The sequence below is a fragment of the Canis aureus genome, chromosome 27 (assembly GCF_053574225.1).
Source record: "Canis aureus isolate CA01 chromosome 27, VMU_Caureus_v.1.0, whole genome shotgun sequence".
NCBI lineage: Eukaryota > Metazoa > Chordata > Mammalia > Carnivora > Canidae > Canis > Canis aureus.
The window spans coordinates 12,902,460-12,928,496 of record NC_135637.1 but is presented as its reverse complement, the minus strand read 5'-3'; the positions used below and the strand labels follow the sequence as shown (position 1 = coordinate 12,928,496).

At 45.3% G+C, this 26,037-nt stretch overlaps 1 protein-coding gene and 1 non-coding gene across 3 annotated transcripts in view; one reads left to right on the top strand and one right to left on the bottom strand.

Moving 5' to 3' along the window:
- Nucleotides 1-290: 290 nt before the first annotated feature.
- The window catches only part of ALDH2 (aldehyde dehydrogenase 2 family member), a 39,813-nt gene continuing 14,066 nt past the window's right edge, over nucleotides 291-26,037 (bottom strand). The window contains exons 4-13 of one of the 2 annotated variants that reach the window (XM_077875668.1): nucleotides 25,768-25,847; nucleotides 23,459-23,570; nucleotides 22,596-22,724; nucleotides 22,043-22,156; nucleotides 19,266-19,368; nucleotides 18,488-18,672; nucleotides 15,099-15,263; nucleotides 13,206-13,363; nucleotides 11,774-11,888; nucleotides 291-4,903 (exon numbers count right to left, since the gene is read on the bottom strand). In XM_077875668.1, coding sequence (XP_077731794.1) covers nucleotides 4,820-4,903; nucleotides 11,774-11,888; nucleotides 13,206-13,363; nucleotides 15,099-15,263; nucleotides 18,488-18,672; nucleotides 19,266-19,368; nucleotides 22,043-22,156; nucleotides 22,596-22,724; nucleotides 23,459-23,570; nucleotides 25,768-25,847 — 1,245 coding nt within the window. In that variant the 3' untranslated portion in view covers nucleotides 291-4,819. Of the gene's footprint in view, nucleotides 4,904-8,214; nucleotides 8,656-11,773; nucleotides 11,889-13,205; nucleotides 13,364-15,098; nucleotides 15,264-18,487; nucleotides 18,673-19,265; nucleotides 19,369-22,042; nucleotides 22,157-22,595; nucleotides 22,725-23,458; nucleotides 23,571-25,767; nucleotides 25,848-26,037 lie in introns of those variants that run through there. The other variant, XM_077875670.1, reaches the window with a different exon arrangement.
- LOC144300086 (U6 spliceosomal RNA) lies at nucleotides 15,604-15,707 on the top strand. The gene has a single exon (XR_013366727.1). It is a non-coding gene; the product is annotated as a U6 spliceosomal RNA (small nuclear RNA).

Sequence of the window (26,037 nt, the reverse complement as noted above, 5' to 3'; positions counted from 1 at the left end):
GCAGACTCCATGCAGGGAGCCAACATGGGACTTGATCCTGGGTCTCCAGGAGGCGATGCTAAACCGCAGAGCTACCTGGGCTGCCCAACAGTTTTATAATTTTAAAGATACCTAATACCTGTAATTGTCAGAGGCCTTTTTTATGAATCTCCTTGAAAATGAAATATGTTTCACAAGAGAATAAGAACAAAAATGAACATGGTTAAAGATCTGATGAGCGGTTATAGCTGGCAAAGAAATCCAACTATTTCTATGACACACAATACTTCAATAATCAGAGTATCAAGTGATGACTTTTTTAAAAAGATTTTATTTATTTATCCATGAGAGACCACAGAGAGAGAGGTAGAGACATAGGCAGAGGGAGAAGTAGGCTCCCCATAGGGAGCCCAATTCCGGACTCCATCCCAGGACTCTGGGATCACAACCTGAGCCGAAGGCAGATGCTCAACTGCTGAGCCATCCAGGTGCCCCTCAAGACCAGAACATATGAAAAACTTTAGAAATTGCACACAATCTCTAGAATAGTTACAGCATTTACCCAAATGTAACCTAAGGTTTATCGTTGTTTGACAGTACTTTCCAAGTAATATAACATACCAAATAAACAAGCCCAGTTGATCAAAACTTCATTTATGGTTTAAATCTTGGGTAAGTTCCTTTAAACCCCTCCTTAAGTTTTATAGCACATGCCTAAATAAGATTACAGATCATTATGAAAATCTATTTAACCAAGGTGACAATAAGAGATTCTAAAGGCAAATATGTAGGATTACATAGTTGTTAGCAAAGCTTAGCTCCTTTAATATTAAGAAACTTTAAGTAATCAAAGACCTGATAAAGACAAAACATAGAAATGGGTTTTTCTGGGCAGATAAATGGGAAAAAAAAGCCACCTTTGTTTACATTTTCTTTTTGAAAGCAGACCAATAATACAAGAACTTTGTCTTTTGAAAAGAGAGAAAAGCAGACTTTTAATCTTTTACCAGTGTACTTTTTTTAAAAAAAGATGTATTTATTTGAAAGAGAGCTTGCACACATGCATGAGTGGTGGGGTGGGGGAATGGGAGAGAAAACCTTAAGCAGACTCCCCGCTGAGCTGTATATGTATATTAACTTCAGAGAACAGCTGCCACCCCACTGAGACACCGAGGCACCCCACAGTGTACTTTTTAAAATCCATTAACTTTACTGTGTCCTGAATGCACATAAAATTCCTTTCCAAACAAAGAGTTCCCTTCACAAATCTTCTACAACTTTCTTTTGTTTTTGTTTTTGTTTTAAAGATAGATTTATTTATTTATTTATTTATTTATTTATTTATTTATTTATGAGAGAGAGAGAGAGAGAGAGAGAGAGAGAGAGAGAGGCAGATACACAGGAGAAGGGAGAAGCAGGGTCCATGCTGGGAGCCTGACGTGGGACTCGATCCTGGGACTCCAGGATTGCGTCCTGGGCCAAAGGCAGGCGCTAAACCACTGAGCAACCCAGGGATCCCCAACTTTCTTTTGTATATAGATTTTATCCCAAGCCATTTCTCTCCCAACAACCAGTTACCTTTTATTGTCAACAAAAAAACATTCCAATTTCTTATATCTTTCTTACATATCCCTTGCTTTCCTATTTACAGAGTTGCTTCCCTTATTTCCATCACTCCTAAGTACATGTAGCAGAATTGTAAGTCTTGAAAACTTAGTCTCCAGTGAAAACTAAGTAGTAACCGATTGTAAGCTGGTACACCAGAATTCTTTAGATGCAAATCAAGCACAAAGCATTTTTTCCAACAAACTCAGATATTGTTTCTCTGTACTAAGTCAAAAGCTCAAACCTACATTCTATAATCAATGCTTTAGCACTTTATTCTATTTAGAAAAGACCTAGATGTCCAGTGACTTTAATCCCATTTATCATCCAAGCAAAACTTTAAAATTTCAGGTTACTAAAGACTTTGAAATCTATCTTAAAAATGACCCATGAAAACTTTGAGACAGACAAAATTAACCATTATTTTTTTTAAGATTTTATTTATTTATTTGAGAGAGAGAGAGAGAGAGCATCCGTGGGTGCACAAGCAGTGGGGAGGGGAAAGGGAGGGGGAGAAGCAGACTCCCCACTGAGGGAGAGTCAGCTGAGAGCCTGACTCAAAGCCAATCCCAGGTCAATCCCTGGGATCATGACCTGAGCCAAAAGGCAGGAGTTTAACAGATCGAGCTACCCAGACACCTCAAAAGTAACTATTAAGTCATGTTTTTGCTGGCAACCTGAACAGAGAAAACATGAGCTTATTTGACCTTCAGTAAACCTTGGTAGAATAAAACTTTCATATTTAATGCTGTAACTGTAGAGACATATCTATCTTAATTAAACCAACATTATTTAAATACTGAATTATGTTCCACCTGGATCTTCTTTTCTTTTTCTTATTTTTTAAAGGTTTATTTATTTATTTATTTATTTATTTATTTATTTATTTATTTATTTATGATAGACAGAGAGAGAGAGAGGCAGAGACACAGGCAGAGGGAGAAGCAGGCTCCATGCAGGGAGCCCGACGCGAGACGCGAGACTCGATTCCGGGACTCTGGGATTGCGCCCTGGGCCAAAGGCAGGCGCCAAACCGCTGAGCCACCCAGGGATCCCCCTGGATCTTCTTTTAAAAGCCAGTTTGAGACGCCTGGGTGGCTCAGCGGTTGAGCGTCTGCCTTTGGCTCAGGGCGTGATCTCGGAATTCGGGATCCGGGATCCGGATCCAGGATCTAGTGCCGCATGGGGCTCTCTGCGGGGATCCTGCTTCTCCCTCTGCCTATGTCTCTCTCTCTCATTCTCTCTCTCTGTCTCTCATGAATAAATAAATAAACCTATAAAAAATAAAAGCCAGTTTGGGGCGCCTGGGTGGTTCAGTTGGTTGGGAATCTGCCTTCAGCTCAGGTCATGATCCCAGGGGCCCCGCGTCAGGCTCCCTGCTCAGTGGGAAATCTGTTTCTCTCTCTCCCTCTACACAACGCCTTGAGCTCTTTTGAGCTCTCTCTCTCACTCTCAAATAAGTAAATGAAATATATATATATATTTTTTTAGTCAATAAGTTTGTTCCCCGCTGTCAGTTTTTACCTGAGACACTGGTGGGGAAATCTGAAGTGGGTGGTGTTAAGTTCAGGGGGTGCTCTTTGCTCCTTGACAGCAAGGGAAGGAGGAGGAGCCAGTGGTACCAGAGGCAGGGAGGATGGTCTAGAAGCCAGTTATGCAGGCCACATCCAAGGTGGTGCAGAAACAGGAGGAGGGAGAGGGGGAGAGAGAAGAGGTGAAGTACTGCCAGAAGGCAGAGAAAAGGTTCCTGGTTCTAAACCTCATCAAGACGGCAGAAGAGCAGACACCATGTTTTTTTGTTTTTTTTTCCCCACCAAAATGGAAATATGCAGTGCATGTCAGGCCAGAGAAGACATAGGGAATCTCCCTTAAACAAAGAGAGTTTTGGCAACTGCTTGGGAATATTCTTTAAAGTCCCTGTCCCAAGGTGGACTAACCACAATTGGCTCTAGTTATAGCCATTAACTCCAGGAAATGGGGAGAAGCCCCCACATCTATTAGGATGAACAGTGAGTCAGGAATGGCCTGTGTTTTCTTCAATAACCTGGGTTTATTCAGAGGAGGCCTATTTAGATAATTATAATCCAAAACATCAGGAGGAAGCTACATTCTGCAAGAGGCCCTTAGATTGGTCCTGATATAGATACCTAGAAGGGTATCTCAGTCCTTTTGCCCTGTTTGCTACAAGAAGAGATCTGATAGGTCCTACTGAGACCATGTAGTGTTCCAATAGATCAATCCTCTTATAAGTTTTGCAAGCTGAATTATTTCCAGTAGGTTAAAAGGTATCCCAAGGGAGAATCCTTGGGAATTTAAGAAGAGAGAAGCCCATCACTAAAAATGCTCCCAACTCTCTGGTGGTGTCCCACGCAGGAACCTCTGACATATCAGGAGTGATCAGAGGTGTCCTTCAAACAAAAATCGCTACTGATCACCATCCTATCTTTATCATAAAAGGCTCTGTAGGAGGGATGCTAGCGTCCCCTTACTTCTCCATTGTATCCTAAGCTATAGATGGGTGCCTGATATATGGACTGAGTAATGGGCCGTTAACCCATGGAAAACATTAGAAAAGTTTTACAAAGGGGAAATTACCTGATTTTGTAGTTGAAGTAGTAGAGGACAGAGAGGGAAAACAGTAAAGAGATGTTTTAAGCATGATTTAAACAACATTCCAACATATGTAATCTAAAGATTTTATTTTTTTTTAATTTTTATTTATGATAGTCACACACGGGGGGAGAGAGAGAGAGAGAGAGAGGCAGAGACACAGGCAGAGGGAGAAGCAGGCTCCATGCACTGGGAGCCCGACGTGGGATTCGATCCCGGGTCTCCAGGATCGCGCCCTGGGCCAAAGGCAGGCGCCAAACCGCTGCGCCACCCAGGGATCCCCCAACATATGTAATCTTTACAGCCAACTTCTCTAGGAAACTTCTCCGTTGGGTTTTAATTCAATCTGATAATGGTTTCAGCCAGTTCTGGGTAGAGGTCTCACGGCCAGAATTGGCTAGACCAGAGACATAGAGGCCATCACCTTAGACCAATGAGGAGGAAACCTTACACAGGAGTCATAGGATTGGCAGTGACACTAGTCACTTAGGTGATTGTCCTGTGCCCAAGACAGCCAACTTAGTATAAGGACAAGAATAAAGAGAGGGCATCAAGTTTCTGGGTCTTATTACCATTCCAACCAGGGTACTAACTTCCTGCCAAAAGCCTGGCTTTTTTCCTCCCCCTAGAGTAGCCATGAGTTAGAGATTACAGCCTGAGTGCAATCCAGATGAAAGTGTTCCAAGAGGATGTACTGCTTGAAAAGCCCCTGTAAGGAGAGTAAAGAAAGAAGAAAGTATTCACCAAGTTCACAACGAGGTTCACAGTCCAGATGAAAAGACTCAAAGTCCCATGTTGGGCACTAAATGATGTAGTTTTGAGTAGTGTGTTATTGGGGGCCACCTGAGCCGAAGGCCAAGAATTCTTGAGACCTTTTTAGTGCAAAAAAGTTAGTTTTATTAAAGCACAGGGACAAGATAAGATCCCTGGGCAGAAAGAGCTGCTGCCCCAGGTTGTGAGGGGCAACTGGTTATATACTTTGGGGTGGGAGGAAATAAAGAGAAGGGACGCTCCAAAAGGATTTTCATATGCTAAAGAAAACTTACAGGATCCTGGAGGCCTGGCTATTGTCAAGCTAAGGTTGTTTTGCTCTAGCAAGACACTAACATTAAGACAGTTGGGAGTTTCCTGGAGGAACCTTATACTCTGCTTGCCTCAAATATGTGTCAATGGGCTGCAGGTTATAAGGTATTTAATTTTATCTACATTTCCTTCTGCCTTTGTATCCCACATTACTTTCACATGCCTTTCTTATAGCTTAGGGTAAATATTAAGCCAACAGTAGTGGTACTCCCACTTACATAAGGGGCATAAGTTAGGGACACCTGAATGGCTCAGTGGTTGAGCATTTGCCTTCAGCTCAGGTCGTGATCCCCTCCTGGGTTGAGTCCAGCATTGGGCTCCCCAGGGGGAGCCTGCTTCTCCCTCTGCCTATGTCTCTGCCTCTCTGTCTCTCATGAATAAATGAATAAAATATTTTTGAAAGGGGGGGGGGCATAAGTTATAGGGAAATAACCCAGGCTTGAGCCTTCAGGAGCTGAACCTCTGGCAAGAAGCCTGGAAAATAAATACAGTGTGAGTACCCTCCAGGGAGCTTTCTTCTGTGCCTGCCATCAGGGGGGGCCCTTCTTGTCCTTCCATGACGCCATTACCTTATTACTGTCACGGCACCTGGCACCTATATTGTATTATAATCATCTTTTAAGAGTCTGGCTTTCTTCACCAGATTTTGAGCTTCTGGAAGTTTACGTGTGCCTTATTCATCCTTGCATCACCAGTTAACTAGCACTCAGTAACGTCCCAATAAATGTTCACAGTGGATGATGGTGAAATGTGAAGGGGTGTGATCTTTTCTTCCACCTGGCAAGCTTAGGCCAAGCATCCCTCTTTTCACACTCTCAGAACACCTTCTTCCTCTTGTGTCCCTCTGTTTAATGCCACATTCCCAGGTAGATCAGGTGTGCCATGAGGGCAGGGACAGAGGGTTCAGTGGACCAGCCTGTCCCAGAGTACAGTGGGTCACCCTCAGTCTGGAAGGGTGCAGAGCAGGATGGGAGAAAAGGAGTGGGTTTGAAGCTTTGCCCTGTTAGCTTCATGTGTCATGATGCTGTTAGCTGTTAGCTTCATGTGTCATGATGCTGTTGTGGCTGGTTAGCTTCAAAACTAAAATCTAGAATCATTTCATTGTCAGTGAACCTCATCTAATCTTGAAACAAGTAGAATGTTTCTGCCCATTAGTCACAAAATCCTACGCTCCTCAATGTGGTACACTTATTTCAGGTATGAACAGTTGTGTATGAACAGTTGAGTAGATTTATTTGTGTATATACATTCTCTCTCTTTCTCTCTCTCTCTCTATATATATATAATCTAAATGATTATATTTACTCCTATTTCCTATTTGAAATTTAGTAACATTGTTTGGCTTTCCCTGTTTTTATAACTTTTTCCCTGTTTTTATAATCTATGGCAGTGAAATGCAGTTTCTAACGCCGGGACACCTGCACCCCGATGTTTATAGCAGCAATGGCCACGATAGCCAAACTGTGGAAGGAGCCTCGGTGTCCATTGAAAGATGAATGGATAAAGAAGATGTGGTTTATGTATACAATGGAATATTACTCAGCTATTAGAAATGACAAATACCCACCATTTGCTTCAACGTGGATGGAACTGGAGGGTATTATGCTGAGTGAAGTAAGCCAGTCGGAGAAGGACAAACATTATATGTTCTCATTCATTTGGGGAATATAAATAATAGTGAAAGGGAATATAAGGGAAGGGGGAAGAAATGTGTGGGAAATATCAGAAAGATGAGACAGAACGTAAAGACTGCTAACTCTGGGAAACGAACTAGGGGTGGTGGAAGGGGAGGAGGGCGGGGGGTGGGAGTGAATGGGTGACGGGCACTGGGGGTTATTCTGTATGTTAGTAAATTGAACACTAATAAAAAATAAATTAAAAAAAAATGCAGTTTCTTTTATGTATGGTAATGAGAGGTGCTTAATTTTTATCTAAAAGTCAATTTAAAGGAAAAACTAAATGATACAAGTATATGCATATATGAAAAAAATTATGAAGCACTATTCAAAAACCTAAGCCTTTTTTTTTTTTTTTTTTTTTTTTAGGATTTTATTTATTCATGAGAGACAGGGAGAGTCAGAGACACAGGTAGAGGGAGAAAGAGGCTCCATACAGGGAGCCCAACGCGGGACTCAATCCAGGGACTCCAGGATCATGCCCTGGGCGGAAAGCAGGCACTAAACCGCTGAGCCACCCAGGCGTCCCTAAATAGTCTTTAAGCAGAATAGAAATTGTTGACCAAGACATGGCTTAGCCTGAGTGAATTAAGCCCAGGGTCAGCCAGTGTGCTCCACCTTCCCCTGCCACTGTCTGCAAAAATGATATAGCAAGTGTATTTTCCTTAGGAAAGGATCAAATTTTTCATCATATTGTTCATCTGTGACCCAAACATGATCACAGACTTCACAAACTACTACAGCTATTCAGCTTTTTTCTGATTCCATTGCCCACCAAGGAATCTTCGGATTCCTAATTTACTTATAATCCTAATTACTACCTTGCCAGGTCCCTTGACTAAAATAAGGCAGTGTTCTGGACAGGAGATTCATGAGGTCTGATTACAGGAAATGCAGACCTCATTTAAGATGAATAGACAGACATCTGGTTTCCAAATTAATCTCATGAAATTCGTCAGCTTGAATCCATCTTATTTAGCCTGACCAAGTTTCTTAACTTAAAACGAGGAAAATAAACCTTGGAGGTCAAGTGTCTCTCTTTCCTGGTTGACTGACCCCTCTGAGGGCAGGGGCTGGGAGTCCTGTTTCGGTAACTTCCCCAGTTTCTAGCCCAGGGCCTGCCACAGGTGGACAGGATAGAGAAAGGAAACCAAAGCTACTTCGCCATAGGAGGGGAGGGGTGACACACACACCGGGACAACATCCCTATGTGGTGGGATTTCCTTGGGTTACCGAGATGGACAAAAAGTTAACCAGAAAGTGAACAGTAGCATTGTTTTTAATGAGTTTTAGTCCAGAATACAAAGGAAGGCACTAGTTGTTGCCCCAACTTGTTAGTACAAGGATAAACAATAGCTTTTTGTTCCCCCACAAGGGCAAGTTACAGAAGGATACCAGATGGACAAGATAAGACATTTGAATCTAGTTTTGAAAAATCAGCCTGAAACCTAGCAGTAGTACTGTTGCAGGGTAAAAGGCTCTCCCTGTACTCTTTGCCCTGCACCCACTCCCATTTACCAATTCAAAATCTGTGACTTTCTTGATCAAGAGATTCTATGAGCAAATTTCTCTCTTGAGACTTTTCGTGTGCAAGCGTCATTTTTCTTGGTTTTGCTGCTGATGTCCTTGACCTCAGTCGCTGGATGAGTGAGGGAGCTGGTGGAGTTCTTTAGGAGTTCTTCTGAGGCACTTTGATCGTGACCTGTAAGGGGGGTGCAGAGCAGCTGTTAAATCTTCACACTTCCCTGTGACCCGCGGGCTCTCTAGCTATGTACTGCCCGAGGATGAGGACAAGGGCTTCCCTGACTGCTGATACCTTGATGGTCAACCAGTCAATCCCAGGAACACAGCCAGGGTTATGTTCTGCGGGAGAACAGACTTTAATGGATTAATTAACAGACTTAATCCAGTCATTTCTGATTATCAGGAGGCAGAAGAGGATGGGACTGCTATGACATCTAGTAGGCAGAAGTCAGGAATGCTGCTCAACACACATCCTACACTGCATAGACAGCCCCCACAACAGAGTTACACAACCCCAAATGTCAACAGTGCTGAGGTTGAGAGACTCTGACCTAGATCCATATTTTCTCCAAAAGGATCAAAGTAAGGAAAAACATAACATGCTGAAGCTCGCAGGTGTCTCAGTGTGTTAAGTGGGAAGATTCCAGACTCAGATGGATATGGAGTTAAATCCCAGCTTTATGCCCTACAACTCTGTGCTTTGCTTCCTCATCTGTATGATGGGATAAACAAGTGTCTCCTTCATGGGGTTGTTGTGAACACTGCTGCATAAGGAAGTTTAGCAGATTCTGGCACAAAGCAAGCTTTCAGTAAAAATGAGTTCAAAAGAAGACATTTTCTCAGCATTTCCCCCTGCAAACTTGACTTCTCTTCCGAGAAGTTTTTGATCCTATTTTTGTTAGGATTTTCACTTGAGTTCCCAAAGCTCAAAATACAGGAATCCCTATCACGAGCACAAAGCACAGTGCCTGGCACTGGGCTGAAGCAGCTTCGCTTTCTTCACCTGCAGCCTCCAGCCATCAAGTCCTGCCACTTCTTCTCTTCAAAAGCTCCTTCCTGTTCTCCCCAGCATCCTCCCACTGAGGAGGTCTCCAGTATCAGGAGCTTACACTTGGATTGCTGCATAGACCACCTCAACTCAAGCCTCCTCTTTTTGGGCTCTCCCAATGCCCTCAGGTCAATCCTTAGTGCTGCTGCTGGGGCTCAGACCTAGTACCCCCCAACCCCGACACCACACCTAAGTAATCTCATCACTGTTTCCATGATGGTTATAGGCCAACGTCAGGTTCAAATCTGGATCTTGCCTCTTGTATATATGGGACGATTTTAAATAAATAAGCAAACAGGTTTATTTTATACCAGTGAGCTTCCTGAGAATACAAGTTGTGGCTTACCACGGAGCATTGAATGAAGACCACTGTCTGCCCTTCTCATCCTGCTCCCCCGGGCTAAGGTCTGCTTGCCCTGAGCCTTCTCTTTGCCAATCTTGGAAAAGCCCAACTCAGCCCATTACTCTTCACTTTGAATATTACTTGTGAATTCGTTTCCTGGTTAAACTGTAACTAGTGTCCATTGTAGAGCAAATTATTCTCACTTTGGTGCTTTTCTTTCCTGTCTTTTCCATAGTTATAAATAAAGGTACCTGAGTATATATATGTATGTATAGTCTTTAAACTGGGCTTATACTGTATATATTACTTTGTATCCTGCCTTTTCACCTTTTTTTTTTAAAGATTTTATTTATTTATTCATGAGACACACACACACACACACACACACAGAGAGAGAGAGAGAGGCAGAGACGTAAGCAGAGGGAGAAGCAGGCTCCATGCAGGCAGCCCGATGTGGGACTCGATCCCGGATCCTGGGATCACACCCTGAGCCGAAGGCAGATTGTCAACCGCTGAACCACCCAGGTGTCCCCCTGCCTTTTCACTTTTTTTTTTTCTTAAGATTTCATTTCTTTATTTACGAGAGAGAGAGAGAGAGAGAGAGAGAGAGAGAGAGGCAGAGACACAGGCAGAGGGAGAAGCAGGCTCCATGCAGGGAGCCTGATGTGGGACTCGATCCCAGGTCTCCAGGACCACACCCCAGGCTGAAGGCGGCACTAAATCGCTGAGCCACTGGGGCTGTCCCCTTTTCACTTTAAAGGATGATGATTTTCCATGTCAAATATTCTACAAAAATGTATTTTTTAAAGATATATTTATTTGAGAGATAGAGAGGGAGGGAGGGAGGGGAGGGGCAGGGGGGAGAGAGAACCCTGAGGCAGACTGCCCTGAGCACAGAGCCCAACATGGGGCTAGATCTCACAACCCTGAGATCATGATCTGAGCCAAAAGCAAGAGTTGGGCACCCAACCCACTAAGCCACTCAGGTGTCCCTACAAAAATATTTTCAATGGCTACTTAGTAAACCATAATTTGAGTGTTCCATAATTTATTAGGCATTTAGGTTACATCTGACTTTTTCATCTTTGAGACATAATGTGGTGATGAATATTTATGGAATAACACTTTCTTCGTATTTCTGCTCAGTCCTTCAGGCTATATTCCTATCATTGACATTATGAAATCAAAGGATATTGATATATTTATGGCTCTTGGTCTCTAATGCCTCAAAGCTTGATTCTTTTTTTTAAATTTTTAAAAAATTTTTAAAAAGATTTATTTATTTATTCATTCAGAGAGAGCGAGAGAGAGGCAGAGACACAGGCAGAGGGAGAAGCAGGCCCCATGCAGGAAGCCCGATGCGGGACTCGATCCCGGGTCTCCAGGATCACACCCCAGGCCATAGGCGGCACTAAACCACTGCGCCACCGGGGCTGCCCTCAAAGCTTGATTCTTTTATTTTTTTAATTTTTTTTATTTATTTATGATAGTCACACAGGGAGAGAGAGAGAGAGGCAGAGACACAGGCAGAGGGAGAAGCAGGCTCCATGCACCGGGAGCCCGACATGGGATTTGATCCTAGGTCTCCAGGATCGCGCCCTGGCCAAAGGCAGGTGCCAAACCGCTGCGCCACCCGGGGATCCCTCGAAGCTTGATTCTTATTAAAGCTTTTCCCCACTGCTTCAGCCCATTGGGATCTTTCCTCCTTCTAGAGTCATACAGCACTTGACGTATAATAAAGCCTAGCAAAGGACTAGGTGGGCATAATGGTGGCCAGGTCCCAAGATATTTCTCATGAAACAGAGCAGAGACTGGATCTTCACCCTTTTCTGTAGCTTCTGTAGCTTAAAACAAGAAACTAGTAATAAGTACTAATGGAGTCCAGCACAAGGCACCAATACTCACAGTTTTCACTTCCGTGTATGCCTGCAACCCATACTCTCCCAGCTCCCGGCCACTCCCAGACATCTTGTAGCCACCGAATGGTGACTGGGCCCCAAATACATCATAGCAGTTGATCCTAGAATTTGAAACAATATTTCAGAAGTAATTTTAGGAGGTATGTGTCATACCCCTCAGACCTCCTGAATTGCTCTAAAATATTGAGGAAAAATGGATGGGTCAAACCACAGTTATAACCAACCACGTAGGAGCCAAAACCAAATCACATGAAATAAAGCCATAAGTCATTGCCCGTCATGCTGTGGTCACAGATGGATGTTAGTAACAGGGTGCACCGCATCATAGCTTACCATTTTAATGAATCACTTTCGTTAATTAGGTACTAGGCTTTTCTTGCAGTTTTTAAAAATTATTAAATTTTAATTTAAAATTCACCACTTTGAGGTATGCAATTCAGTGGATATAGTAGATTCAGTGTTGTACAACCATCACCTGTATCTAATTCTAGAACATTCCTATCACCCCATAAAGAACCCTGTACTCCAAAGCAGCTATCCCCCACTGCCCCACCACCCTTCCAGCCCCTAGTCTATTTTCTGTTTCTATGGATTTGTTGATTCTGGACATTTCCTATAAATGGAATCACAAACTCTGTGGCCTTTTGTGTCTGGCTTCTTTCACTTAGTATCATGTTTTCAAGGTTTATCTATGCTTGTAGAATGTATCAGCACTTTATTCCTCCTTATAACTGAATGATATTCCACTGCATGGATAGACCATATTTTGTTCACCCATTCATCAACTGATGGACATTTAGGTTGTCTCCATCTGTTGAATATTGTCAATAATGTGGTATGAACATTCAGATTACTTTTTTATGTATATGTATGTTTTTATTTCTCTTGGGTATATATACCTAGGAGTAGAATTTCTGAGTCTTATGGTAATTCTACATTTAACCTACTGAGGAGCTGCCAGACTATTTCCCATAGTGGCTGCAACATTTTACATTCCCATCAGCAAAATGTGAGGGTTCAAATTTCTCTACATCCTCATCAACATTTGGTATTTTCTCTTCTTTTAAAATTACATCCTTCCTAGTGGGTGTGATGTAGGTGCTAAGCTCTTAAGACTAGTATTACACATAGGTATAGACCCTCAGCTTTGGTCTCCCGTTCTTGTGCAGCTTGGTAAGGAATGCCCACCCTAGTCATCCATCTGCTTGCCCAAGAACAAAGCTGCACTGGCATATGTACTAGAGGGAAGTTTAATCTCCTATAGTAGAGGGGATGGGAAATCTCATCTGCTATATCACACACTGACCCAGGAGAAACTGAGCTCAGAACCCCAAATTCTGCGGTATGAGCTAGATTCCAGAAGACCCTGGTTTGGGGATCCCTGCCTGGGCTGTAAGGGGCTGTCAGGAGGCTCTTACCACACAGTGCCAGCCTGGAGGGCTTGGGACAGATAATTGGCTTTGTCCAAGTCCTTGGTGAAGACAGCTGCAGCCAGCCCATACTTGGAATTATTGGCTCTCCCAATAACTTCCTCTATGGTCTTGAACTTCAGGATCTGCATCACTGGCCCAAAGATCTAGAGTAAAAGAGTACACAGTGGGGAGGGTGTGGCAGACACAGGAACCACCTACCATCCAGCTTTCACAGTGCTGAGCAGATGATTCCAGATGGAGCCCCCAGGCATACCCGAACAGTTCCACAGGGAGACAACAGACCCCAAGCTCAATGAAGCAAAGGGAAGGAAGCTAATGGGCATTGGTTACATTCTATATGCCATGTGTTTTACTTAGTTGATCTTTTGTGAAAAAAACAGTGTCTCTGCTCTTGAGACATCCAGGTTTATCTTATACTGTCCCTGCCCTATTCCTGGAAGGAGCCATTTCTTCAAGGAATCCCAGTTCTTTTTAGTGGAGAATGAGATTCAAAAGCCAACCCACAGTGTATTTGCTGCTGCCAGGGTGTGGTGGCTCTCAGCCCTATCAAGGCAGAGCCCTTGGGTGGAATGGTGTTCTGATATAAGCAGGGGGTTAGAAGGAACCATTTCTCTTGCACAAACGGTTCAATGAGTGCTGGGAGCCCACAGGAGTTCCTGGACTGCGTGGAAAGAAGGGTATCAGGAGAGGCTCTGTATAAGTGATAATCCAGCTGTGATACAACAGGGACAGAAACTGTCCAAACCAGAGTGGAGACTGGGAGCAGGGAAGAGGGAAATGGAGTTCCAGGCATAGACACACCCAGGGCCTATCCTTGTGAAATCCCATTTTCCACTAAAAGAAAGCAGGACTTCTTGAAGGAATGGCTGATTCCAGGACTGCCTGGGGAGTATCACAACAGAAGTGGGAGAAGAGGGCCAGGAACTCATCATAGTTGGAGCAGGACTGTGAGATGGGGCATCATGCATTTGGGTACCCCACCCCCAACCTTCTGGAAAAGTGGTATTTGCGATTTTTAAAAAAGCATCAGGGCAGCTCCAGTGGCTCAGAGGTTTAGTGCCGCCTTCAGCCTGGGGCGTGATCCTGGGGACATGGATCAAGTCCCATGTCGGGCTCCCTGCATGGAGCCTGCTTCTCTTTCCCATGTCTCTGCCCCCCGCCCCATAAATAAGTAAATAAAATCTTTTTTTAAAAAAAGCATCGAAGTAATAATGATAAGAAAAGAGGCAGAACTCTATTGGACTTTTTGCCCTGATTCTGCATTTTAATATTATTCTATTTTGAATTATACATGAAAGGGGAAATATCTTCCCTGCAGAAGGCTGCTGAGGGGCCTAATCCATTGGAGGAAGGGGAGTAAGTGTGGACCCCATGAAGGCAGGGAACATGTCTTGCATAGCTCTGAATCCCCAGGGTCTGTAGAGAGCCTGGCACATAGATGGCATTCAATAAATATTTGTGAAATGAATGAATGAATGACAGAGCTGCTGCCCTACATTCATAATGAGTGCCAAGGGGGAGAACATCAGGAATCTTGCCATGTGGGGAATCACAGCCATGGGGTCTAGTCCAATGTCCCACTTATATGAAGATCATAAAAGGGCTGAGAAAAATCATCCCTTGACTCATGGCTCGCAGGGACCAGAACACAAAGGGCCTAGATGCTGTGCAAGGGAATTTGGAAGTTCTCCCCAGCAGTGCATAGCCATAGGGGTAGAAGAGGAGAGTAACCAAATCAGATAGAATCATAAATAATTTGTCTTAGGCACAGAGCCAGGATTTGGCCCAAAGCCAGCTGAGGAGTCATAGTATGAAGAAGCCAAACTTAAGTGTCCAATTCTCCTAAGAACATCCCCCTGAGGGTTGGCCCATGCTAACCTCCTCCTTGGCGATAGTCATGGTGTCTTGTACATCTCCAAACACGGTGGGCTGGATAAAGTAGCCTCGGTCAGCAGCCGCCCCTCCACCACACAATAGTTTCGCCCCCTCCTCCTTCCCAGATTTGATATAACCAAGGATCTTCTTAAACTGAGTTTCATCCACCTGTGGGGAAAAAAAGCCCAAAGTTTCAGAGATGCTAGACCCAGACCTCCCCTAGATTGAGGTTTAGAACCACACAGGCAATGAATGAGACAACTGAGCCATCAGCCAGGCTTAGAAATAAGCAAGGCTGAGTAAAGGAACTACAAAGGGCCAATAAATATAAGAAAAGGTTCAGGGGCGCCTGTGTGGCTCAGTGGTAGAGCGTCTGCCTTTGGCTCAGGTTGTGATTCCAGGGTCCTGGGATCAAGTCCTGCATTGGACTTTCTGCAAGAAGCCTGCTTCTCTCTCTACCTCTCTCTGTGTCTCTCGTGAGGAAAGAAAAGAAAAGAAGAAAATACATGTGCTTGCTTTGGCAGCACATACATTAAAATTGGAATTATAGAGAGGTTAACATGGCCCCTGTGCAAGGACGACATGCAGATTCATGAAGCATTCCAGATTAAAAAAAAAAGGTAAAAAAATATACTGACTGCAAGAGTAGGTTGTATAAATCCTAATATCCATATGTTCTTAGAAGGACTAATATAATGTCATTGTATCTCAATTAAAAAAAAAAGGCCTATAAGCTAGTACAGCCCTTTTGGCAGGTACTTTGTTAATAGTGGTCAAAAAATGAAATGCTCATAATCTTTGACCCAGCTATTTAACTTCTAGGAATTTATTCTACATGTCACAAAGGGACCTAAACAAGGATATTCACTGGGGAGCACTTTGTTTTTGTTTCTGTTTTTTTTTAAGATTTTATTTATTTATTCATAAGAAACAGAGAGAGAGAGAGAGAGGCAGAGACACAGGCAGAGGGAGAAGCAGGCTCCCTGCAGAGAACCCAACGTAGGACTTGATCCTGGGTCTTCAGGATCATGCCCTGGGCCGAAGGTGGCACTAAACCGCTGAGCCACTGGGCTGCCCTGGAGAGTACTTTGCAAAAGTAAAAAACAGAAACCATTCTAAGTATACATCAGTTGAGGGACTGGCTAAAATATTTACTGTATGTGTATATAATATATATCATGTCCCTGTTAATAACAGATCTGAGGCCCCTGGCTGGCTCAGTCGGTAGAGCATGGGACTCAATCTCAGGGTCTTGAGTTCAAGCCTCTTGTTGGGCATGGCGCCTAGTGGAGAAAAAAAAAAGTTTTGTGAACTGACCCAGAAAGATAGCCTAAGGTATTCTGTAAAGGTGGGGGGAGCTTGTAGATTATGTTATATAATCCTATTTTTGTTAAAAACAAACATACAAAAATGTAACTCTGTGTGTATGTATGGTTAATGGGAAATGGACATGGAAGGGAGCCAAGGGGGTCTTATTCTTTCCTTTAAACATGTTTAATTAAAATTTTATACAAGTTTATATTACTTTACTAATTAAGTAGCCACAAACTACAAAGAAAAATGAAAAAGAAAAAGATGTTGGGATTCAAAGTAGCACTATTCAGAAGTAGAAACAACCCAAGTACCCATCAGCTGTAAGTAGGTAAAGAAAATGTGGTGTGTCTATACAATGGTATATTCCTCAGCCATAAAAAGGAATAAGCTATCGAGTCACAAAAAGACATGGAGGAAACTTAAATGCACATTGTTAAGTACACGAAGCCAATCTATAAAGGCTACACATACTGTATGGTTCCAGCTAGAAGACATTTTGGAAAAGGCAAAACTTTGGAGACAGTAAACAGATCAGCCTCGGCTTGGGGGTAGGGGAAGGATGAATGGATAGAGCACAGAGGAATTTCAGGGCAGTGAACTACCCTGTATGATGGGGTGGTGGATACATGTCTTTATATATTTATCCATACCCACAGAATGCAACACCAAGAGAGAACCCTAAAGTAAACTATGGACTTTACTTAATAACAATATATCATATTGGCTCATTAGTTATAACAAATGTAGCACATTAATGCAAAATGTTAATAATCTGGGTAACTAGAGGGGTAAGGGGTGAAGGGGTATATGGGAACTCTGTACTCTCTGCTCATTTTTCTATAAACCCAAACTGCTATAAAAAATGTCTACTAAAAAAAAAAAAAAAAAAAAAAAGACTGGTCTTGGCCAACCCTGGAGCCTGGGAGTGGACACCAGTAGCAGACACCCTCAGGAGGATACAGCCTATAGAGAAGCACCCAAGGGCCCCAAAAGTAGATGTAGGGACTGGTGGGACCTGGGAGCACCCCTGACCCTGCGGACTCTGCTTCTTGCAGTGGGGTAGGTGGTGGCTGGAGGTGGCCAGCACAGGACCCTGTGAGGAAGAGCCCAGGACAGGCAGGGTCTAAGAACAATGCTGGAATAAGGCCCAGGACATGAGAGGAAATGGTGGGCAGAGGCACTATCTTTCTTTTTGTTGTAATTATTATTGACTTCATTTTTTTTTTAAGATTTATTTATTTATTCATGGGAAACACAGACTGAGAGAGAGGCAGAGACACAGGCAGAGGGAGAAACAGGCTCCTTGCAGGGAGCCCGATATGGGACTCGATCCCGGGTCCTGGGATCACAACCTGAGCCAAAGGCAGGCACCCAATCGCTGAGCCACTCAGGAGTCCCAACTGTAGTTTTGATTAAAATGAGTATGTGCTCAAGGTAAAGAAAAAAAAAGTATTTTAAATCAAGTATCTCAGTACAGCATAAAGTGAAGTAAAGTCGGGGTGCCTGGATGGCTGTCAGTTAAGTGTCTGCCTTCAGCTCAGGTCAAGCCCCATGTCTGCTCCTCACTCAGCAGGGAGTCTGCTTCTCCTTCTCCCTCTACCGCCTGCTTGCTCATGTGTGCTCTCTCTCTCAAATAAATAAAGTCTTTTAAAAAACCCAAAAAAGTAAAGTCCCTCTGCTACTCATGCCATGGCCTCTGCCCCACTCCCCAGAGAATCACAGTTAACAGATAGTATGTGTCCTTCTGGAAGATGCATTTTTATGCATGGCCAAAGGTCCAGGAAGCATGCAGTCTTTTTTACACAGACATTCCTAATATTTATTATGTGTATGAAATATACGAACTGGTTTCCATTATTGATTTCCACTTCAAAGCCAGTCTGTGAGTTAAGAAAGGTGGTTATTACAGAGGAGAGAACTTTGGCTCAGAAAGGGTACATGGCTTCCCAGGGACACACAGCTGGTACATACAGAGCTGAGACTTAAAGCCAAGCCTGCCTGCCTCTGAGTCTGAGACCCTTTCTGTTTCTCCATGCTGACTCCAGACACCCAGACCCATCTGCAGCAGGTGACCTTACCTGCGGCCCCTGCTCAGTCTGGCTGTCAAAGGGGTTCCCAACTACACGTGACTTGGCCCTGGCAACACTCCGCTCCACAAACTCAGCATAAACATCTTCTTGCACAAAGGTCCGGGAGCCGGCACAGCAGCACTGGCCCTGGTTGAAGAACAGGGCAAAGTGGGCCTGCTCTACGGCCCAGTTCACTGGGGAGGCAGAAAGGCAGCAATGAGAAGAGATGGAGGATGAGCCTGGCCCCAGTATCTGCCCACCCTCTTAACCTGTTTGTGGCACCAACAGCACTGGTGCCTCCTGGGTGCTAGGCAGTGCCAAACAAGACAGACCTGATCTCTCCCTTCCTGGGGTATGGACATCCAGCAGACAGACAGACAGACAGAGAGGAGGTCACAGCCCCCCGTGGTAACAGAGACCCGGGTGGCAGAGGACCCAGCCAGCCCATAGCAGTCAGAGAAGGACAAATCGGGGTGCCTTGGCAGGACCAAGAAAAGGGGTATGAGGAAGAGGAGCAGCCTGGGCCAAGTCAAAGCATGCAGTACAGCTGGACAGCTAAGTAGCTCAGCCCAGCTGGGTGACGGGGAGCAAAGAGGAGAGACTGGGGACAGAGAGGGTCACGCAGGCTGGAGGGCCCTGCTGCAGACTCTGACCTTCATCCTGAGGCCAAGATGGAGGGGAGGCGGGGTGGCACAGACATAGAGTCCAAAGTTCGCCTAAGTGAACCGCAGTATGGATAGCAGTACGGCTGCCTGTAACCCACACCTCCTCCCTGCAAAACACTTACTGTCTGCATCTGACATGATGATATTGGGGCTCTTTCCTCCCAGCTCCAGGGTCACTCTCTTGAGGTTACTGTTCCCTGCAGCAACCTGGACTAGGTGGCCAACCTGTGGGCATGCAGGAACACAGAAGAGCACTCAGTAGGAAGGAAAAAGAACTCTTTTTTTTATTTTTTAAATTAATTAATTATTTATTTATTCATGATAGACACAGAGAGTGAGAGAGAGAGGCAGAGACACAGGCAGAGGGAGAAGCAGGCTCCATGCCGGGAGCCCGACGCAGGACTCGATCCCAGGACCCCAGGATTGTGCCCTGGGCCAAAGGCAGGAGCCAAACTGCTGAGTCACCCAGGGATCCCCCAGACACTCTTTTAGACACAAGAGAGAGGACCCCACAACATGAGGGAGCAGCTGGATTACATGACTCCCTGGAGAATTTCACCAAATCTAGCTATTCACTTACCACTGCTGACCCCCGCCCCGAGCCTCTACGATGACAGTGACCATAACCACATGAGCAATGTAGCTTCTATGCTCTAAGTGCCGCCTGCATACCAGACCCTGTGCCAAGTGCTTTGTGTTCATTTAGTTCGGTCCTTGCAATGACCTCAAAGATAGGCATGACTCTTCGCCTTGGTTTAGGAATGTGGGAGCTGCAGCTCAGAGTGGCCAAGTCACCTGCCCAAAGTCACACAGCTGGTGAACGTGGAGTCACAGTTTACACTTGGGCAGTGTAAGTCCGTCACCAGTTCAAACCATGATCCTGCCTACTTCCCACAGTGTTAAGTGTGGTCCCCAGCCCATGGCACACTCCATGAGGGCAAGGATGGGGTGTTCGTCGCCTCCTTATTCCCAGAGCCTGGCACAAAGCTGCCCTGAACCTATCTGAATGAACGTATCTGTCTCTGTCAGGAAACCACCCCTCTGTGAGATTCTCAGCATGACCTTGAGGCATTAACTTGGGCAATAGAAAAGCAAGGGAAGGGATCCCTGGGTGGCGCAGCGGTCTGGCGCCTGCCTTTGGCCCGAGGCGCGATCCTGGAGACCCGGGATCGAATCCCACGTCGGGCTCACTGCATGGAGCCTGCTTCTCCCTCTGCCTGTGTCTCTGCCTCTCTGTCTCTCTCTTTGTGACTATCATGAATAAATAAATAAAATCTTTAAAAAAAAAAAAAAAGAAAAGAAAAGCAAGGGAAGAGCTGGGACTGTGCTATCTTGGCTTCTGTTCTGCTGTCCCAGAGCTGCCATCGTTGAGCACAGACTGAATGATGGGCAGTATCTGTCTCCGGGGAAACGGTCTGAAGAGCACGTTCATTATGTTATTCAGTGTGCCTTCTCCAAAGTCAGGCAATGAGGCCTCCCAAGAATTCAAGGAGAGAGAGAGGCAGGTGCTCAGAGAGAGGGTGGCTCAGTCAGTTAAGCATCTACCTTCAGCTCAAGTCATGATCCCACAGTCCTGGGACTGAGCCCTGTATGGGGCTCCCTGCTCAGCGGGGAGTCTGCTTCTCCCTCTCCTTCTGCCCCTCCCCCTGATCTCTCTCTCAAATAAAATCTTAAAAAAAAAAAAAAATAGAAAAAAAGGATTCAAGGAGAGGAAAAGGACACTCTTCAGGAGGAATTCTGTCCCTGCTTCAAAGGAGACGATGTGTTTGTTTTTTTTAGTAATAAATTTATTTTTTTATTGGTGTTCAATTTGCCAACATACAGAATAACACCCAGTGCTCATCCCTTCAAGTGCCCCCCTCAGTGCCCGCCACCCAGTCACCCCCACCCCCTGCCCTCCTCCCCTTCCACCACCCCTAGTTCGTTTCCCAGAGTTAGGAGTCTTCCATGTTCTGTCTAAAGGAGACGATTTTTTTTTTTTTTTTTTTTTTTTTTTTTTTTTTAAAGGAGACGATGTTAAAGGAATCCCCAGACATCTTATTTGTCCTTGTTTCTCCAGGGCCTGGCACAGAGCCACATGATACTCCTCACTCACTCATTCATTCCCTTGCTGAGTACTTACTCTGAGCTAGAACTTTACTGATCATGTCATAAACTTCATCGCCCTCGCTCCAATCCTGTGTGGTAGGTGCACCTATCCCCATGTTACAGAGGAGACAGGTGCTTCGGGAGGCTAAGTGACTTGCTCAAGGTCTCACAGCCAGTCAATGGCACTGAAACAGTAAGACTCCGGAGCATGTGATCTTCCCCACTACACCATATACACCATCTCCACCACCTAGATGTTGCCACCCTCATTTTATTTTTTAAACGAAGATTTTTTTTTTTTTTAAGATTTTATTTGTTTATTCATGACGGACACAGAGAGAGAGGCAGAGACACAGGCAGAGAGTGAAGCAGGCTCCACGCAGGGAGACCGATGTGGGACTCGATCCCAGGACTCCAGGATCATGCCCTGGGCTGAAGGCAGATACTCAACCACTGAGCCACCCAGGCATCCCACCACTCTCATTTTAAAGACAACAAATGGAACCCCAAAGACACTCAGTGAATGACCCCATATCATAATGGCAAGGCTGGGCTCTAGATGGTCTTGGCCTCTCTATTCCACGTGGGATGCTGGCCCCCCACAACAGCAGCCAGAGTGTCAACCAACCCACAGAGGGCTCCACCCTGACAGTCCCTGTTGGCACATGCAGGGCCTTGTACTCAGGCTACTCTGAGGCAGTCCTGGAAGGCCCTCCATGCATTACCCAGAGACTAATCTTCAATGTTCTCTGAGGACAGTGGGAACTAGGGCCAAATGTGCCACAAGCTTGAGGTCCTGGTGATGCCTTACCTCGGTGGAGCCTGTGAAGGCCACTTTGTCCACATCCTCGTGGGAGGCGATGGCAGCCCCAGCTGTGGGGCCAAATCCAGGAATAATATTGACCACGCCAGGAGGAAAGCCAGCCTGTAGGCAAACAGCCAGGGACACTGGGAGTCATTCTCCTGCTCCAAAGGCTTAGAAAGAACACACACCCTTCCCAGAAAGGCTAAGCTGCCTGCCCAGGCCCCAGGTAAGCAGACACCAGTCTTGTGGGACACAGCTCAGAAATTCCAAATGGTACAGCAGAGAACCTGGTGGGGTCCCTGTGAGTGTTGTCCCTCCCCAGTGGCATTCACCTAGAGCAATTTTCATTCTTCAGAGGGGTCTGGCAGTGAAGCACAGTGTAGACAACAGGTAAGAGGGGCCACTTCAGCTGGCCTATGATGAGGTATGGGGAGGTGTCAGTCCCTGGTCTATAAATACCTGCCCCACTTTGGAGCCCCCAAAACCTCTCCTAAGAACCCCCAAGGAGCAAGCATGTACAAGGGCATTCAGAAATCAAGACAGACACAAAGCCACACACCTCCTTAATCAGGTTGGCCACATACAGGGCAGTGAGTGGAGTCTGCTCAGCTACCTTCATCACAATCACATTTCCGGTCGCCAGAGCTGGGCCCAGTTTCCAGGCTTGCATCAGGAGGGGGAAGTTCCACTGCAATAAACAACATGTTCTCCTAGAATCGAAGCTGAGAGCTGCATCAGCCAGGGGATGTGGCAGCCCAGGGAGGAGAAGCCTCACTGACTTCTCTGACCCCCTTCTGCTACCCTCACAACCCAGTTGTGAGCTTAAGACAGATGGACATGGCAGGTGGATGAGAACAAGAATGACTCATGCTCATTAGAGCTTTTCCCATAGTAGGCTCCATGCTATGTTGTTGCATTTTATCCACCACTGCCTTCCTCCCCTTCTCCACTGCCCTAAGAGTGCTATGTTCCCTTCTGCTTTTCAGATAACGAAACCGAGTCTTACAGGGTTAAGTGATTCGCCCAAAGTCAGAGTCCACACACGGCAGACTGGTTGGCTTTGTTAAAGCCTGTGTTTTTAACCACCACCCAGGCTACCTTCCCACATCACTCCGCAGACCCTCCCAACCTTTGCAATCAGCCTGTCCGAGATCACTGCATCTCAAGGCACTCCTTTTTTTTTTTTTTTTTTTTTTTAATTTTTATTTATTTATGATAGTCACAGAGAGAGAGAGAGAGGCAGAGACACAGGCAGAGGGAGAAGCAGGCTCCATGCACCGGGAGCCTGACGTGGGATTCGATCCTGGGTCTCCAGGATTGCGCCCTGGGCCAAAGGCAGGCGCTAAACCACTGCGCCACCCAGGGATCCCTCAAGGCACTCCTGATAAACCTTCATTCGTTAATTATGAGGCTAATACTTACTGGAATGATCTGCCCGCACACCCCGACAGGTTCATGGCGGGTATAACTGAAAAAGTCCCCATCGATAGGAATGGTTTTCCCATGGTACTTATCAGCCCAGCCAGCATAGTAACTAAAAAAACAAAAAATACCAAAAAACAAAAATTAAGCTTAATCCATGACTTTCAGGGACCCCTGTAAACCGTGGCAGAAAGAGAAGACTCATACAGGCCCAATTAAGTTTTTCTGATCATTGCCCTTGCTCTTGGCTTATTCCAAGAAAAGACTTTCTTGGTAACTGCTAGGATCACAGTAATCCACTCTGGTCAACTAACTCTAAGCCTCAGAATCACCTGGGATGCTTGTGAAAAACACCATATTCAAGGTGCCTACTTCTAACCTACTCAATCCGGAGCTCCAAGGCTGATTCCCCAGGAATTGGTGTTTTTAATAAGCATTCAGATTAAACTGTGACTGTTGAACCAGTCCAGCACCACAAGACTAGCATTTGAGAACCACGGGTTGAATCTGGTAAGGAAGTGAAAACCTATCCAATGGCTAGCACTTCCTGTGTGCAGAGTCCTAAAGTCAGACTGAGGGAACAGCCACCAGAAACAAATCCTCACCTGGCCCAAGCCCTAGACACAGGGACACAGGTGACAGAAAAGCTCAGCACATGAGTGTGGGGGAGAAATGAGCAGCATGGGTTTCCAGTATGTAATGGTTAAATTTTCAGGGAAGTAGGAAAAACAAGAGAAGGAATAAGATGAAATGTGGGGTAAAAGGAAGAGCTCTGAAATGACTGGGATGGCAACACAAGTCTGAGCCCCAAGCTGACCTGGCTTTGAACACAGGGCTGTGAGCCTGGGGAGAAAAACAGCTAGGGAGTCGCCAATCTAGCCAAGGGAAGGCACTGCCGGCTTCCTTCCTCCCCGTCAGTATTATTTGTGTTTTGCAGGCCCCAGAATGGTTACTTAATCAGCACAAAGGCATATTCCTAAAATTCAGGAAGGCACAGGATGGAGCCTGAGCTTCACCAGGTTGCTCTCCTGGGGCATCCTCGCAGAGCAATCTAATCTTGGCACTACTGTCATTCGGGGCTGGAAAATTATTTGCTCTGTGGGCCATGCTGTGCACTGTAGGCTTTTTAGCAGCCTCTATGGCCTCAATGCACTAGATACCAGTAGCACTCCCCCTTCCCCCTCCCCGCTCGGGCTGTGACAATCAAAAGTGTCTCCAGACATTGTCAATTGTCACCCAGGAGACAGGACTACTCTGGTTGAGAACCCATTATGTTGTCCAACCCCTACTTTTCTGGTATTGCTTCTTCCCCTCCAACTCTGTCCACAGGGTCACAGGGGGAACAGTCCAGTCATTATTTACACAATGATCTGTCCACCGGAACCATAGCTGGTCAGGCTTGAGGCCAACCAGTGAGGGTAGCATTTGGCCCCTGCTTCTGGCATTAAAAATTTGGCATTTGGCAGGAATTTGGCACTAGGACTAAGGGGTTGCAGTGTAGTCTGGTAGGATCATGCATACAAAAGCAAGCCTAGGCAAGGGGCAGCCAGGTTCTAGCAAACACACTGGCCCCAAAGGCGGCCAGGGAAAACTGAGAAGATGAAGCAAGAGGGCTGAGAGGAGCCACAGTATGGCTTGGTGGCTTCCTGGATTTAAGACCCCTAAGTCTCCGCAGTGCCTGAGTCAAGCCGAGTCTTTGTTACCTCCAACCAAAAGGACCCTAACAAAGCTCTTATTCCTCATCCTGTATTTCTTGGTCATTAAGACATTTGATTACGCTAATCCAAAAGCTAGCAAGGAGAAGGAAATAATAAAGACTAAAGCAGAGGCAGATGAAAGGGAGACCAGGAAAACAACAGAGGAAATCAACAAAACCAAAAGGGGGTTCTTCGAAAACTCACCAACTTGACAAACCTTTCACTAGACTAAGACAAAAAGGCAGAAGACACAAACAGCTGAAATCAGAAGTGAAAAAAAAAGAATCACCACTGACCACACAGAGATAAAAAGGCTTTTAAGAGACTATATGAACAATTGTAGCCAACAAATTAGATAACCTACATGAAATGGACAAATTCCACCTAACAGAAAATTACTGAAACTGCCTCTAGAAAAAAAGAGAAAACACTTATGAGTAACTTGCTGTTTTGACACTGAGGGGTTTTCTCATAAGATAGTCTCAGCAAACATGTTTCTCCCACTCCTGTAATCCTGTTACATTATTCTATTTCTGGCTCCCCCCTGCCCCCCACAACACCTGCTCCCATGTGGTGCAGCCAGAACAAGAAGCAGGAAGCCTGAGCCCATACCGGAGGCATCTGAGGACCATGTCCAGATCCACAAGGTAAGAGATGACATAGGGCTTGCCATTATCCAGGGTCTCCAAGGCCTGAGAAAAAGAGAACGGTCAGCACAGGCATAGGACTGAGTCAAAGCGATTGGTGACAACTGGTGCCCAAGCTCAGCACAGACCAAGAAGGGCTGATGGCCACTCTGTGCTACTGAATGCTGTGGCACTTCTGGCCCAAAACCCCTCCCTCTCCAAAGGTGGAAGAATGAGGGGTGAGGAGAAGAATGGT